This window comes from Trichoderma reesei (assembly GCF_000167675.1).
Source record: "Trichoderma reesei QM6a unplaced genomic scaffold TRIREscaffold_3, whole genome shotgun sequence".
Lineage (NCBI taxonomy): Eukaryota > Fungi > Ascomycota > Sordariomycetes > Hypocreales > Hypocreaceae > Trichoderma > Trichoderma reesei.
This window is the reverse complement of record NW_006711150.1, coordinates 1,715,075-1,730,286: the sequence shown is the minus strand read 5'-3', so window position 1 is coordinate 1,730,286 and position 15,212 is coordinate 1,715,075. Positions and strand designations below refer to the sequence as shown.

General features: G+C 56.4%; 2 protein-coding genes across 2 annotated transcripts; one reads left to right on the top strand and one right to left on the bottom strand.

Moving 5' to 3' along the window:
- Window positions 1-1,854: 1,854 nt before the first annotated feature.
- Window positions 1,855-2,715, top strand: TRIREDRAFT_41518 (uncharacterized protein; the record flags this gene model as incomplete). The annotated part of the gene is made up of 1 exon (XM_006962489.2): window positions 1,855-2,715. A coding segment is annotated over one exon (861 nt), but the record flags the coding sequence as incomplete, so codon positions are not given.
- Window positions 2,716-4,102: 1,387 nt separating this feature from the next.
- On the bottom strand, window positions 4,103-13,818 carry TRIREDRAFT_45689 (Hypothetical protein). The gene is made up of 7 exons (XM_006962512.1): window positions 13,592-13,818; window positions 9,463-13,431; window positions 6,637-7,212; window positions 5,523-6,549; window positions 4,958-5,432; window positions 4,587-4,831; window positions 4,103-4,529 (listed from the first exon to the last, which is right to left on the bottom strand). The coding sequence occupies exons 2-7, from the start codon at window positions 13,329-13,331 to the stop codon at window positions 4,257-4,259; spliced, it is 6,465 nt and encodes a 2,154-aa protein (XP_006962574.1). The 5' UTR covers window positions 13,332-13,431; window positions 13,592-13,818; the 3' UTR covers window positions 4,103-4,256.
- Window positions 13,819-15,212: the final 1,394 nt, after the last annotated feature.

Sequence of the window (15,212 nt, the reverse complement as noted above, 5' to 3'; positions counted from 1 at the left end):
TGTGCTTGGACGGAGATTCCAGCAACAGCAGCAGCAGCAAAAGGGCGGAGTGCTCCGTGCTCCGTGATGCTGCAGCGACATGCAACAAGTCGTCACCCCGCCTCGCCTGTCTGTATCAAAGCGCGCGGTATTCCGCCGTGGCCAATGCCGTCTCAATATATGCCTTGGCACGCTTTGGCACTACTGCAAAGAGACGCCTGTGCAGGAGGGAGCCGGAGTAATATGTAATAATATCAGCCTTTGGAAGAATCGCGATGCATTCGCGCTTACTTTGTGTCTCGTACTTTGCCCTCAGTCATCAATGAGTGCTCACACGTTTACAGGCGCGTACGGTCTTTGTACGTCGAAGTCGAACAAGAGTAGGTAATACTACTTCAAGACCCGAAGATTTGCGGCCTCTTGCTCCATGACATCTTCTTATCTCCATCTTCTTTCCTCTTCCTTCACTCTCTTTGCACCTCCTTTTCTCCAATCATCCAGCCAGGGAGGCGCTCAACGGCGCTGCTTCCGGTACTGCTGAGCTGATCTCCGTTCTCGGGCATCGCAGTCTCGCCCGGTATCGCTGACCTCGAGTCGGCCCACTGCCAAGGCAGCCCCCTCACCGAGATACCTCTGGCCACACCTGCGCCTGAGTAGCTCCTGCTAGTGTTTTAGCTTGCGCCACTACTAGCCATTTTAACACAGGCAGTCGCAAAGAGACATCAATACATGGCTAGCGTCGCGTACCCGTCGCTGCAGCTTATCCAGCTCTGGCTCCCAGATACCTGTGGGTACCTCAACCCACGCCTGAACCCTGCTTGGCGCCCCTCGTGCAGTGCCGTGAATCGTCCATCGCGACTTCCCCGTCTCGCTGCCATGGCATGGCGCCATTGATGGTACGAACCCCAAGGTACTTTACACGGTCGGCGGTCGGCGGTCACTCCACGCACGCCCCGCATTACGCAAGTGCACGCCACCTCCCTACGCTGCTCACACCACTCGCCGGCTGCACCTTCTGCACCCATTTGCAGCCATTCGCTCCTGCTGGCCATTCATATCCAGATGCTGATCGCGCTACCTGTCGCTCCGTCTCTTTTCCTCTCCTTCTCATCGCTTCCAGCACCTCTCCTCTAGCACTTCCAGCACTACGTTGAACTCTCCCCTCTCCTCTTCTTCTCTTATCCTTGTCACTCGAATCCTCTTCGCACTCTTCGCACAATAACAAAAGCCCGGCCTTTCCCCCCCTCTCGACCCGGCGGCGACGCTACTTCACAGCTGCTTGCCGGCGATACCGTTTCTTCGCGCCTCTGCCTGCAAGGAAAGCGCAGTCAGTAGGGCAAGCCAGAGCAGAACAGAGCCAGAGGAGAGCACAGGGACAGAGAACGATAGTCTTGCCCTCTGCATTACTCATCGAGTTTCTTCCTCGCGCTCTTCTTGTTCTCTAGTCTCCCCCCCACCTGCCTCTCTAACTCTCTCTCTTCTTCTCCTCTCACCAACTCACTCGACTGTCTCTGCTGTCTACGACAGTGGTTTCCCCTCTTCTCACTCTGTTGCACACGGAGCCCCCGACAAGGCCTCTGCGTCCACTCGAATCTCGCCCTCCGGTCGCCCGCCACGGATCATCAAGGCACGCCGCGCGCAAACGACTCGCAGCTTCACCACCCTAGGCTCCCTGTGCCCGGCAAACCGCCATCGCCAGGGCCTTCGTGTGTCTCGTCTGCTTCGTTGCCTGTTACTTCTTCACTTCGTCGCGCCTCCTTCATACCGTCACTGTTTATCTTTCTCTCCTCGCAGACTCTATCTCTGCTTTCCGCCCCTCCGCCTAGAACAATGTCTGATACGTCTCCAAACGGTTCCGGCCCCGGGCCTGGCCCCCACCGCCGCAGCTCAATCACTCAGGCGGCCCTGTCGAACCTCTTTCAGCGAGGCCCCTCGAATGTACCAAATGGGTCGTCCTTTAACGGCGGCAATGGCAGTGCAGACTCGCAGAGGCGCCGCTTATCAATCACCACCATCGGCCTCTCTGGCACTTCGCCCACAAACACCTCCTCCTTCATGCGGCGTGGCAGCATGTCCACCAACTCCAATTCGGACTCGTTTGAAGAGAATGCCATTGAAGACGAGGATGCTTTCGTTGGCCCTAGAACGGCCCCGACTACGCCCTTTGCCCGGCACATGAGTTTCGGAGGCAACTCTGCCATGAGAAACTTGCGCACAGGAAGCAGCCCCGGAAATGGTAAATCCCCAAAGTCCCCTCCCCCGTCATCACTCGGACGCAACCAGGGCGGTCAGGCGGATCAGTGGCTCCCGTTACTCTCCCAGTCCCAGCCGCACCAGCGTCAGGTTTCCATATCTGCCGCCTGGCCCGCTATTGGACGCCGGTCCAGCCTTCATGTGCCCCCCTTATCTTCTCAGGCAAGCAACATTCAGCATCCGAGAGCCTCTTCTGACAATCCCCCTTCTCGAGCAGACCAGTTTGGCTTCAATTGGTCCGAACAGCTTAGAACTCGCGCCGAAAGCTCCGTTACCGGGGCCCGCCCTTCCTTTTCCTTCCAGGGCGCCGGCTCCCACTCTCCCCCGAGGGCAGTGCCCACCCACGACCGTTCAAAGTCCATCTCCGACATGCCGCAGCCTCCCGCGCAGGCATCTTCTGTCAAGCCTCCCAAGCAACATGAACGCCCAAAGCCGGATGCTTTCCAGGAAAGAATTCTCAAGGGCGACTTTTACATGGATTAAATACGACAATCGCTGCATACCGATGTGTCAGACCGTGGTTACGTCATGACGACCAAAGCTGCTTGACACGATCAAGGTTCACCCATCTGAGCAGACGATTTCATCGTTCGGCCTGTTCACTGTGTTCATTTCTTTCTCTTTTCTGTTTACGGTTTTCCCACACTCGCCATCTGCCTGCAAATCTTCTACAGATTATGGCTGCCTCGGCATCAAGGCTGAGCTGGCGATGTTCATGATTGCATTGCGTTTTATCTTCTTTTATGATGGCATCTTGCGTCATTCAGCTTTTGGTTAGCGGCACCAACGGATTTATGAGGGCTCGATTGTTTGCTGGCGTACGATCGCCAAGTTTTTCTTTGTACGATTTGAGACTTCTTACACAGATATTCTCTTACGAAGCAGTCGCATACTTTATGCACTGCACTTGACATTGACGGGGACGGGAACGAACAACCAAAGGAAGGCAAAGGCTTGTTGTCATGAAATGGACACTTCGTTCGACGTTAGCAGGGGGTGGGGGATCTTATGGGCACATCCACGATCATGTCGATGTGTGTGAAGATTCTGGGGGATCGCAGCGGCGCGGTCTTGACGACTCATTCATCAACTATGATAGCAGTGGAAGAGATACGCAAGGATGCCGTGAGGTTTAGTTTTCAACTCGTGTATAACTAGCAGCGTCTGTGGTGGTTGATGTAGGCGGACAGGGTCTGAGGAATGAAGCATGACTTGCGGGGCAAGGAGGGACAGGGGAAGACAATGTTGGCGTCGGCGTCGCTGGTTAGCATCTCGAAACGACGAGAGGCTGCAACTGGAGGGACATGTATTGATTGCGAGGTTTCAAAGAGGGAAGATTGCTTTTACCTTGTGTTTGAGTTTGTATTGAAGCAGCCGACGCTTTCATAAAAATTGATTGTACATCTCCTGAGTTGAGCACGCATCGACTGAAGATTGCTTTGATGTGTCATGTATACCTGATTGACACAGATTTCGATTCCGTCATGAGCTGATTTCTTTATACAAATGAAACTTCTCCGTAAATTCGTTGACATGTCAGACAATTTGCATGGACGCGCACGTTGCTTATAAATAGAATAGACAGGCACAACAATGGGTATTTTGAACGATGAAACAAGAAAAGGAGGAGTGTACAAGCTCCCCCCATGGGTTGGATGTAAATACTAAACTCCCCCAATCGAGGGGGTCAGTTGTTAGCTGAAGGACCCAGTTCAGTCCAGTCCAGTCCAGTCCAGTCGAGATGCAACAAGAAGCACCGGACCGCCTACTAGCAGCCAAAAGTGAGGCGCAGGGAATAGATAGGAGCCCAACAACAACAAAAGACAGACACCTAGTAAGGTAGGTATCTTCAAGGGGTTACATTGGTAAGATCCCCTATTCTTCCCAGTCCACGACGTCATACATGTAATACATGTGCAAGCTATACACAACCATTTCAAGACATTCTCCTCGAAAGATCTTCGTCACATGGTTCAATTCCGCCATTCTTCCCCTTTTTGCAGTGCTTGAAGTGTGTGCAAAGATCAAAAGGGAAACAGATTCGGATCGGGCAGCCCCTGGAACGCATCCGTGAACCAGGGCTCGTTCATGACAATCTTGGCCCCGCTCTCGTACATGTCCTGGAGGTCGGAGGCCGCGAGGTTCAAGCCCTCAATGTCAAAGTTGGTCGGCAGGGCGCCGGCCACGACGTCGAGGTCGGCGGGCAGCATGGGCTGGGCGGCGGACATCCAGGGCGGGAAGGCGGGGGCCATGGCGGAGTCGAGGTCTGTGGAGGAGGGTGATGGGCCGGGCATTTGCTGAGGAGGCATGGTGGCGGCGGAGGAGGGGTTGGTGTTGTTGTTTGTGTTGGAGACGGAGGCGGGAGCGGGAGCCGAGTCGGTGGTTGAGGAGACGGAGTCGTGGAAGAAGGGCTGGGGGTGGTGCTGGTGGGCGCCGTTGAGGCTGGCAAAGAGGCGGGATGCGGTGCCGCCGTCTCGGCCTGTTGTTGCGACTTCGGAGAGGAGCTGGAGAGGAGTGTTGACGTTTGGTTGGCGCGAGTGTTGTTGTTGTTGTTGTTGTTGTTGTTGTTGTTGTTGTTGTTGTTGCTGCATGTGTTGAGCTTGATGCGTTTGATGTATTTGTTGCTGCTGCTGTTGTAATTGTTGCTGAATATGCTGCTGCTGCTGCTGTGTTGTTCCCTGGGATGCATATGGCCTCTGCTGCTGTGATGAAGATGACGAAGCACCGCCATCGTCAGAAGCCGCTGATCCGCCCCCTTCCCCCTTGCCCTGCTTGAAGAACCAGCTGCGCAGCATAGCCAGCACGACCAGGAACTTGGCGGCAGGGCGACACTTGTTGTCGGCGGCCGTGGCCCGGAACTTGTCGAGCAGGGCCTCGAGATAGTACTCGACTCGCATGTTGTCCTTGTGAATCACCTTGCCCATTTCCGAGCCGGGACTCGAGGCGGAAAAGTACATCTTGATGAGGATGACGACTCCGTACGCGACTCTCATGAAGTTGAAGACGGGCAGGCAGCGGATGCTCGTGACGTCCATGGACAGAAAGGTGTTGAAGATGCCATCAATGGCCGTTAGGCAGGCTGAAAGCGCGTTGATGTGGGCGGCAGATAGGGGCTCGGAGTTGACGATGCCATCTTTGAGAGCTTCTGTGTTGAAGGGCGGCCGCCAATTGTCCCCCGTCGAGTCGGAATGAAGGGCCATCTCATGCATGTAGAGGTTGACAACGTTGAAGTTGAGACGAAGGGTGTCTTTTCCAGTCATCTTCGTTAGTACAGCACAACACTCTCACACAAGAAGAAAAAAGGAGGACTTACGCTGCATCATATTCTTAGGAATCGACGCAATGTACTTGTCGAGGTCCCTCTCCAGGGCCCTCAGCGCGTACTGCGTCCGAGCATCGGTGATATTGACCACCGTCGACGGGTCGTCGAGCGAAAACTGCGAGCCAACCTCCTCGGCCAGGCGATGCGTCCATACGAGGTGGCAAAAGTACTTGTCCGTGGGCGCCGCGTCGGGCGACGACTCGAGAATCTCGAGACACTCCGTCATGAAGGGCGTCCAACGGATCAGGTTCGGGCGGTGCAGCGACATGGACGTGTTGAGGGCCAGGAAGAAGCACGTCAGCCAGGTGCGGCGACACTCGATGCTGCAGGGATCGGGCGGCGGGTTGCGACGGAAAGGCGGCGGGCCACGCCTCGAGCCCCCTTTGCGGCCGAGGCCAATGTCGATGGCCATGACGGCGGCGATGTGGACGAGCTGGTAGAACTTGAGCTCCTCAAAGTGCTCGGGCGGCCAGTACCAGATGACGGCGACGTGCAAGGCCTGCACCAGCTCCAGGTTCTTCTCGCCCGTGACAATCACCTTTTCGGCGAACAGCTGCATCAGCTCGCGCTGCAGGACGCGCTGCAGCGAGTGGTTCTCGCCCGTGGCGGCGGCCATGATGGCCAAGAACAGCGTTGGCTTCGTCTTGCGCAGCTCCATGACCGTCGTGCTGGGAGGGAACACGACGGCCGGCAGATGCCGCACCATGTGCTCCTTGTACTTGTTGAACAGGCCCGTAGCGTGCTCCATGGTGACGAGCCCCCGGTCGACGATGTCGCCCTCGGTGGGCCTGGAGAAGCCCGACCAGCTGGTCGACGGCGTCATGGCCTTGTGGTCGTCGCCGCTCGGCCCCTCGCGATCGTGCGCCTTTCTCTTCTGGCCAGCCATGACGATGGGCGGTTGAAACGCCGATACGTCGTCCTGCGGTGTCCGCGTGGGCGGCGTCTGTGCTGACTGCGTCATTGGCGACGCCTCCATGCCTCCTCCAGTCCATGGCCTCGCTGATCCCGTTGCTGTTCCTCCTGGGCCCCCTCCTACTCCGACTCCCGTCGATGCTGCGAACATTGGATATCCTCCGCCAGACGAGGACATATCCGACTGATGCCGCGCCTGAGGCTGATGAGGGTGATGAGGTGGAGGATGTTGATGATGCTGAGGCTGGGGGTGATGAGGCTGCCCAACCGGCGGGTTGTTGTTGCTACTCATCAGACCCGGCACGACGACGCCGCCAGCTCGGGCGTGCAAGCTGGCCGTCAGGGCGTCAATCTTCTTCTCCAGCTCCGACACGCGGCTGTCCGTCTTCTTCTGCCGCTTGCGCGTGGGCGCCGTGACGACGCAGCTGCGGCCGGCCTTGCGGCAGCGCTTGCAGGGCTCGCCCTCGACGGCGTCCGGCTCGCAGCGCACCTTGAGCCCGCGGCAGGCCTCGCACGCCCTCGACTTTTTCGCATCTCCCTCGCCCGCAGCAGCAGCCCCTCCTCCTCCTCCTCCTGCTGAAGCTGCTGCTGCTGATGACGATGACGCTCCTGGTGCAACGCCAGCTTCTTCGACTCCGGCTCCGGCTCCGGCTGCGGCGCCCAGCTGGTGGTGATACTGCGGCGTGCCGCTGCCCACCGTTGACGACGACGGCGTGTCGGCATTGTCTCGCCCGCGCAACGAGGCGCTCGAGACCAAGCCGGCCGGGCTCGGAGTCGAGTTGCTCACCCCGGCTGCCTCCCCATCTCCAGGCCGCAGCCGTGGATCGAGGTCCATATAAAAAAGGGAGGCAAAAGACACACACAACGGAGGAGGTCAGAAGAAGAACTAGAAGAAGGAAGAAGGAAGAGAATAAAGACACACACACACCACACACACACACACACTCTCTCTCTCTCTCTTCTCTCTACTCTCCCCTTCCCGCGATTCGGAACCAGAGAAGCTGTTCGGTTCTGGTATAGGCTGTTTCCAACCAACACCCAACAGCCTGTCTCTCTCTCTCTTTTTTGGTTGCCGCTGCTTGGGCGACGGAATGGTAGGTAGTATACAGAATTGGGTTCGAGCGGCGATTTTGGCCTCCGGTGTCCGACGCGTTCAACCACCGACTTGCCGACTCTTTCTGAGTACCGAAAGATAAGTTGGAAACGCAGTGGCTTATGTAAGCGAGGCTTTTGGGTGCAAGTTCCGTCGTTGTCTGATTTGTTCAAGAGGTGAGAATGAAAAGAAACAGAGCACCGAGGAAATCCTCATTATTATTATTGTTATTTTACCTTGCTAGCTTCTAATTGGCGGAAACAAGAGCGGCAAAGAGGCAGTTCCCACGAGCAGAAAAGGAGAGACTGACTGATTGTAGAAAAGCACGCATCAAAAGGTTCACTAATAGTATGGTTCAGCTATGTACAAAAGGTCACAACCGACAAGCTCTATCACAAATATAGAAGAGCAACTCCTCGGAAAATGAACATCGTTCAAAACCACAGAAAGTCCAATTGAGCAATTAATTGAAAAGCGACCACGGAAAAAAGGAGGCCATGCATGTCCCATCCAATCGCAAAATACCCTCATCGCTTACAACCTGTAATGAGCTCAGACCAACCCATCCTCCTCCCGTCTTCGTCTTCAGCCCTAGTTGGGCTGATCCGGCACTGCCGACGGCCAAAGGCCAACGAGGAGAATCAGGTGCCTGATAGTATTACCCCAGATAAGTCCTAGTAGTACTCTAACCAGAATCAGGGGACTGGATACTACACTGAAACGACCAGAATTCAAGGCACATGCATATGCAAGGAAGACGTAAAGGAACAAAAAGTCCGGGGTAACAATCTCTCAAGAGCCGTGCCTAACCAACCGAGAGCTATTCATAGCCCCTGCTTCTCCGAAACAAGTTCTGGCAACTTGCCTACTCGGTCGTAGTATCACGGCACCGCCAGACGATATATGCCTCACGCAGTCTGGACATGCTTCATCTCCCCCATGATCGGCGTCACGAGCCTCTTATGAATTGCCCCAAAGTTGTCAGAGCACTGGAGGTGGCGTCAACATGATGACCACCCACAGCACCAAGAGCAACAGGCGAGCAGCGCCCTTTCACCGACAGAACAAAGCAGCACCCCGTTAAAGCATATGACATAGTAAGACTTAGTAGGGCTAGCAGCCTGCCATCCGTTTATTATTGTAGGCGCCCTGAATGCGTCTGGCCAATGTATGACTTCCATGCTGTATCAACTGGTACTGAAATGGCCCGAGCCTCGACTCGGCCTCCAAAAAATGGTCTTCAGAAGAATGCAGAACAGACGCAATGAAACAAGAAAACATCGCCGAACCCCCCGAAGAAAAGCTCAGCACAAACTCCACGACTGGTATCTTCCCCAGTCAAACTGACAAACAGCCTCAAATAACGCGTAAGACCCTAACTGCTAATTGCCCAGCCGATCTGGGACTGCAACGTATTTACACACACACACACACAAGGCCAATAAATCGTGGGAAAATAAATAGAATAAGAAGAAGACGATGCTCCTTCATGCCTGATCCAATCATGGTATTCTTGAGGGTTCAGAAAACAGAAAGCGACATGATACTCGCAGAGAAAAGAATGAAGTGAAGCTAGGGGTAAAGCGAAGTGAAGGAAGATAAAAAGGATGGATGCCGGTAAATGATGCCGCTGCCGACTTGGGGGATAGATGGGTAGAACAAGGATTGAGAACTTGAAAACAATCGACGTGGTATCATCGCTATGAGTGAACAGAGGGGGTATGTCCTGCATGCGAAGTAATGGTGATAATAGCAAATAACAATCAAAACACAGAGAGGGGCTTCCTTTGCAGCAAAGTATTACGATTAATAATGCGTCTCTTCGCGCAAGCGACTCTTGGAGCCCGAGCCACCCATCATGATTGTACTCTCCCGACGCCTATTCCTGCCTCCTTGGTCGTACGCAGCAAGGTTTGCGTTTCCTGTCTGGTCTTCCGCAGTCACGGGGAGCAGGGATCGTTCGTATGCAGGGCTGGCTCGGTGCGGTGGCTGTGAGAAATGGCTGTCCGAGCCGCCGCTCGTGTCCTGCAGCGGGTTGGAGACTGCCCTGGGGCTCGGATGCGTGAGGTAAGAGGGTTCATAACTGTGGCGAGACGCCGCGGGCGGTGTTGGTGACCCGCGAGCAGGGCCCAGGTTCATCAACAGAGGAGGCGTCGGTGTCGATCTAGTCGGATCCCGCATATCTCCCCACGGCTGATGCCGGGGAGAGGCGCTGCCGGACGACGTGGACGGACGACCCGGCGGTTGGTCAAAGCGCGGCGTAGACTCCGATCGACCGTGGCTTCCCGTCTCCGAGACGGGAGAAGGGAGCTCGTACTCTTCCGGATCAACTCCAAAGATGGCCTCGTAATTTTGCAGGAACGTGGCAAAGACAGGCGCAGGAATGTTGAGCGTCGGCGAAAAGACGATACCCACGTTCCGCACCGTCATCTTGTTGACGTCGGAGTTGTTGATGATTCTGATCAAAAACGCAATCAGGTACTTGAGCAGCGTTGCGTTCGCCTGGGGCAGCCGTTGACAAAGCTCGCCCAAAGCCACCATCTTTTCGCTCTTGTCCGTGATCTCCGTCGTCGTCGACATAAACTCCAGATGGAGATCTCTCGTCAGGATGCTAGTGGGAAGCTCCCTCAGGTATAGCTTCAGGAGAGACGCCACTGCGTGGATGTCGTAGTAATGCTCGTCCGTAACCAGGTTGATGTCGCCTTCGTTGTTGAACCGCTCTCGAAGCTGTTTGATGACGACATTCGAGCCACTAAGCCGGAAAATGCCCTCCTCAAGGATCGCGTTTTGAGCCTCCAGATACTGAATGCAGCGGTAGACAACCGAGGGCAGGGGCACATCCACGTCCACCGGAGGGTTGTACCGCACGGCCTCTGCCAGGGGCGCACCGAACACATGGCGCACCGGGCCGTGGTAGCCGTTCTGTGGCGGAGTCGCACCAGAGCCGCTTTCGCTGCCTCCAAACATGGACTCCTGGCCATCCGACGAAGTGCGTGACTTGGGACCGAAGCCAAAGAAACTTCGCTTTCGCTGCTTCTTCTCATCGTGAGAAGGAGCCGGTGCGGGCGGCGGCGCCGCTAAGTTCATTTTGCTTCCCCACGACGAGGCGTCCGAAATCACTTGGGGATCTTTAGGCGCGGAGATGAGCCTTGAGTGCGAATCCGTGCTGGCATGGTGGTGTTGCTCGCCTTGGCTGCCGGCTGTCTTTGGCCGGTTGCCGTGGTTGCCCTGGTGCGGCGCATCGCCAGCGTGAGTAGAGTCGTATCTCACTCCAATCAGCGTGTCTGAACCCGCCGTTTGATGCTGCTGCTGGCCTGCTTTGCTTCCCTTCCTGGACTTGCCGGCGCTGTTGAGCTGGTCTCCGGATGTCTGCCGATCGTGCACAGTTGGTCTAGACGCATGTTGATCCTCCTCAGGTTCTCGGTAGTCAATCCACTGCAACAGGTTATCGACCCAGATGTCCCTTTCTCGGTCATTCTCGGCGCACAGGACATGCTTGACGTGATTGCTGGAGTCCTTCTTCTTAGGCTCGAGGATCAGGAAAGCGTGGCGATATTGACTGTCCAGCTCCTCGTCGTTGCCGTTGGACGTCGGGGTATTGGCGTCGCTGTTGTGCGATTGTTTTCCGATTTGAGCGTTCTGAAGCTTGATGGTGCCGAGATGCGCGCCGCCCGGAGTTTCATAGTATTTCAGAAGAGGCCCGTTGAGAACAAAGAAACGTGATTTCCATCCGCCAAAGTTCTTCCCCTTCTTGGTGAGATAACCATTGCGGGTGGGTCGGCCATCTGATCGAATCGAAGAGTTGTCATCCTTTGGCTTGTACGTTTGTCCAGTCTCATCGGCGTTGGGAGGCAGGGTATGGTTCGACAGGTATTTGCAGAGCTCCAGGGCCGTTGGGGTGTCAAGCGGCGTATTCAGAAGCTCGTCCATGTATTGATCTAGCACGGCTCTGCGGGCATCGATCTTGGCGGGGGCATGGCCGGTAAACAAAGACCTGTCCGGAGTTCTGGCCGTAAACGCAGGACACTGCTTCAGCCGTTGGTCTAGCTTGGCCAAAGATGCAGAGTCCTTCTCTACGCGCCATAGCTCACCCCCGTCAGCCCGCGAAATGATGGCAAGCGTAAACACCGGATCCTCTTCGAGCTGAGTCAACGACAAGAGGCTTGCTCTGGATGGCTTCATACGGGACGATGCAACCCTTATGGCGATGGATGGCAACGCGTTTGGCGGCAGTAAGAGATCGGGGTACTCATCAGTCACCAAGCCTCTATAAATGGCCGTCCTTTCCACTGGGCTCGACGCGCCCTTTGAATAGTCCCCGGCCTCCATCGCCCTCTTCAGCGGATTTCCATCGCCGAGTGACGCAGTGGGCGGCACCACCAGAGGCGTGCCAGGCGGCATGGGGATGGCCTGTCGTGGAGGCCGAGGCGATAACGGACCCCCTCTTGGAGACAACGGGGGGTTGCCGAGTGTCATTTTGGGGTTTCCGAACGGCCTAGGGCTTGCAGGCAAGCCGGGACTGAGGACGGGAGCGGTCAGCTCCTTTGGCTTGGCTCCGCTGAGCACAGCATCCAAGGACGCGGTTGGCATCCCCGGCTGCAAGCTGGCCGGCACAGATGCAGGGCTCAAGGGGGTTTTAGAGTTGGCAGCCTCTCCCTTTCCGGCATCAGGCTGCTTAGAGACACTTCGCGCCTCTGCCTCCTGGATGGCAATCACCTCACGCTCGCGATCGTCTTCCTCGCGCGTACGTCGGCGGCCACGCTTCTCTGGAAGGATTTCGTCAACCTCAGAGATGTCGTCGTAATCGGAATCGGCATCTTCAACAGCGCTAGAAGAGTCCATATGGCGTTGAATCTCCTGTCTGAGCTGGAGAGGCGCAGGGGGTGCTTTCCGCGGTGGAGAGGGAAACTTGCTGAGGCCTTCGTCTGGCTGTGGCGTGGGGCCCATGATCGTCACGGTCGGAGGAGCGTCGGCGGCGGGAGGCTTCGGCGGCGGCTTCTGGGGTGGGTGGCTCGGCAGGCTGCGCGATGGCGGCAGCGATGTATCGAACGGTATATTTTTCAGCTGTTCATTGTTCTTTTCTCTCCGCGCCTTATCTTCGGCCTGCTCTTCTGCCTCGTGGTCATAATGGTCCAGAGCATATTCCTGAGGCTCGGGCATCGTTTCCGTCGGGTTCAAGAGCTCAGATACAGCTGAAGGAGGTGCATGCAATCGGTCTGCGGGAGGGGTTATTGGGTAGGGAGCCAGAGCCATGTCCACCGGCGAGCCCAGGCTCTCGGTATCCAGCTTGGGGGTGTTGGGCAATGGTGCTGGGGGTTCCTTTGGCGACTCGACTTCCTGGCGCAGCAGGAGTGCATCGTCGTGCGCATCTGCAGTCTTCTTGTCATCCTGGCTACCGGATGGCTTTAGTAACAAGGGATTCGCCATCAGTTCTTTCAGCTTTTTCCGGTACTTTTCCTTGTCCTTGAGGGCGGCCTCCAAGTCCTTATTCAGCCCCAGGATCATGGCCCTCTGTTTATCCACCAGACGCCATAGCTGGCTGTTCTGTTGCGCCTGCGACTGCTTTTCCTTGAGCAGGTACTGGATCACAGCCTCGGGACTTCCGGCAGTTGTGATCAACTTCGCAATCTCTTCCGAATTTGCTTGGGCTTGAGCGGCGTTGTTCGCCTGCGCGCTCGAAGAGGCGGCAGAAATGGCACTGTCGATGGAGGAGTTGCGAGGCAGGCCTGCAGCAGCACCGCCGGCCGCGGTGGATGTCGTCGCACTAGCCATTGCTGAGCTCGGAGCCTTGCTCGACGAGCCTTCAGTAGGCTTCGGGTTCAGAGGTCTCTGGAAGTTTCGGGTATCATTCGGGGCGGCGTTGGGAGATGGTCTGGTTTGCAGCGCGTGTTAGAACGTGTTCCGTTATCATCGACCGCAGGCTATTACGCCCTCTCCTCCTTCGTCTTCCTCATCAACCACAGTCCCCTCTAGTCTTTCCTTCTGCATCTAGACAGGGTGTGCGGTTATTCATTCACATGGCGGCGACATACCTGGGACTCTCCTCGTCTGGGCTGGAGGGGCTGGACGAGTCGGAGTAGAACGTGGTGTGTCCAGCAGAGGATGGGGTCGTATTCCCAGGAGGTCGCGTGTCAATGGGCGGCGGACGCCTGTGGCCTGTGGCAGCACTCGACCAAGGAGGACTGGGCGTGGTCAGCGAGGAAGCCGTGTAGCTCGGCGACGACAATGGGCTCGGTATCGAAGGGCGTGAGGATCTGTGTTTACGCCGGAACGGGGCATCAGCGTCAGCAAGAGGCAAAGAAGAAGAGAAAAAGCAAGTAAAGTTGACAAAAGAGTACAAAGAAGAACCGAGGCAGGCCAAGCAAAGCAAAACACGAAACGATTGGTAGCAAGCAACTTGGGACTGGAGGGTCAATCCGTACTCCGTGACACCGGGAAATCGCAATTAAGAAAGGTATGGTAAGCGGCAAGATGAAACCGGGGGGCCCAAATATAGACGGGGCAACCCTTGCGCAACGTTCGAGCCGCGATTCACCGTGGTGGTAGGGGTCAGGGGCAAGGTGAGATGAAAGCAGTGAGTGTAGTAGGCGTAGTAGTAGGTATGTAGTGCAGTGCTCTTCCAGGAACCCGTGCCAACGGCCGAGGAACAAGGAGGTGAATGGCGGCACTCGTCAAGAAAGAGAGAGTGTGTGTAAGAGAGAGAGACAGAGGGTGGACTCTTGTGTTCAAGTGTGAGGTATGGTATGCACAAGGAGCGCGACGTAGGTATGTCTGTCTGCAATGGTTTTGGCTTGGATGAAAGGGTAGGAAAGGCGGGCTAGCGAAGAAGCACAGACAACGGCTTCTGGGTTCTCAGACTAGTAGGGAGCCAGGGGGGTGCGGTCGCTTCTCTGGTCCTTGGATTTCGCTGCTCACCTGGTTTTGGCTGGCGCCCTGCCAGAAAACGAGCTGACTGGCGACGTCGACATGGACGCGAGGTTCGCAGCAGCTGAGGCGAACGGGATTGGTTGTTTGGGTATCAGGTTCGGGGCGGGCACGGATGGCCGTTGGGCTTGCCGGACAGACAACAGACAACGACGACGAGGCAAGCTTGTCGATTCGTCGGCGCAAATGCCAGTGCCGGGGCCAGTGCCGGTGGCGATGCTGCTGTGATGCCGGTCAGGGCAAAGACCAGCGTCAAGAGTCGACGGATGTGTGTAGGTGTCAGGAGTCAGTGCCTTGACGGCAAACCGCGTGCTGCCGAGACTCTTGCCTGCGCAAAAGTATGCAGTCGTGCGAATGGCGGCGACGCTGCTGCTGCTAGGACTAGTCTAGTAGTCGCAATTCAAGCCCGTCTTGTGTCTGCGACAGGGTGTCGGGCGCCTGGTGCCGGAGCTCGTGCCCACGCCTGAGTGCAGATATTATTATGGCGTGCGTGGGGAGGCCAATTTCAGGTGGAGGACGGCTGTCTGAGCTCGTCTGCCGGTTCCTTGTTGGCAATGCCTGCTTCGCTTCACCCTGGATCCGCGCTGCATGCACGTCTAAGTACCGTGACGGGGGCCTGTTCTCATGAAGCCAAGTGTGGAGGCGAGAGCGAAAGAAGAGGGAGCGCTGTGACCAGGTCCAGGCACCAGGGGGTGGGCGAGGGAGAAACAGATGGAGACGGACTCGGGT

Bases quoted from the DNA above. Each gene is read 5' to 3' on its own strand.
- TRIREDRAFT_45689 (XM_006962512.1), bottom strand. From the start codon at position 13,331: ATGGCTAGTGCGACGACATCCACCGCGGCCGGCGGTGCTGCTGCAGGC. The intron at 6,550-6,636 runs GTCTGGCGGAGG...GGGATCAGCGAG, and splicing joins CATCAGTCGGATATGTCCTC to GCCATGGACTGGAGGAGGCA. The intron at 4,832-4,957 runs GTGCTTCGTCAT...AAACGCATCAAG, and splicing joins AGCGGCTTCTGACGATGGCG to CTCAACACATGCAGCAACAA.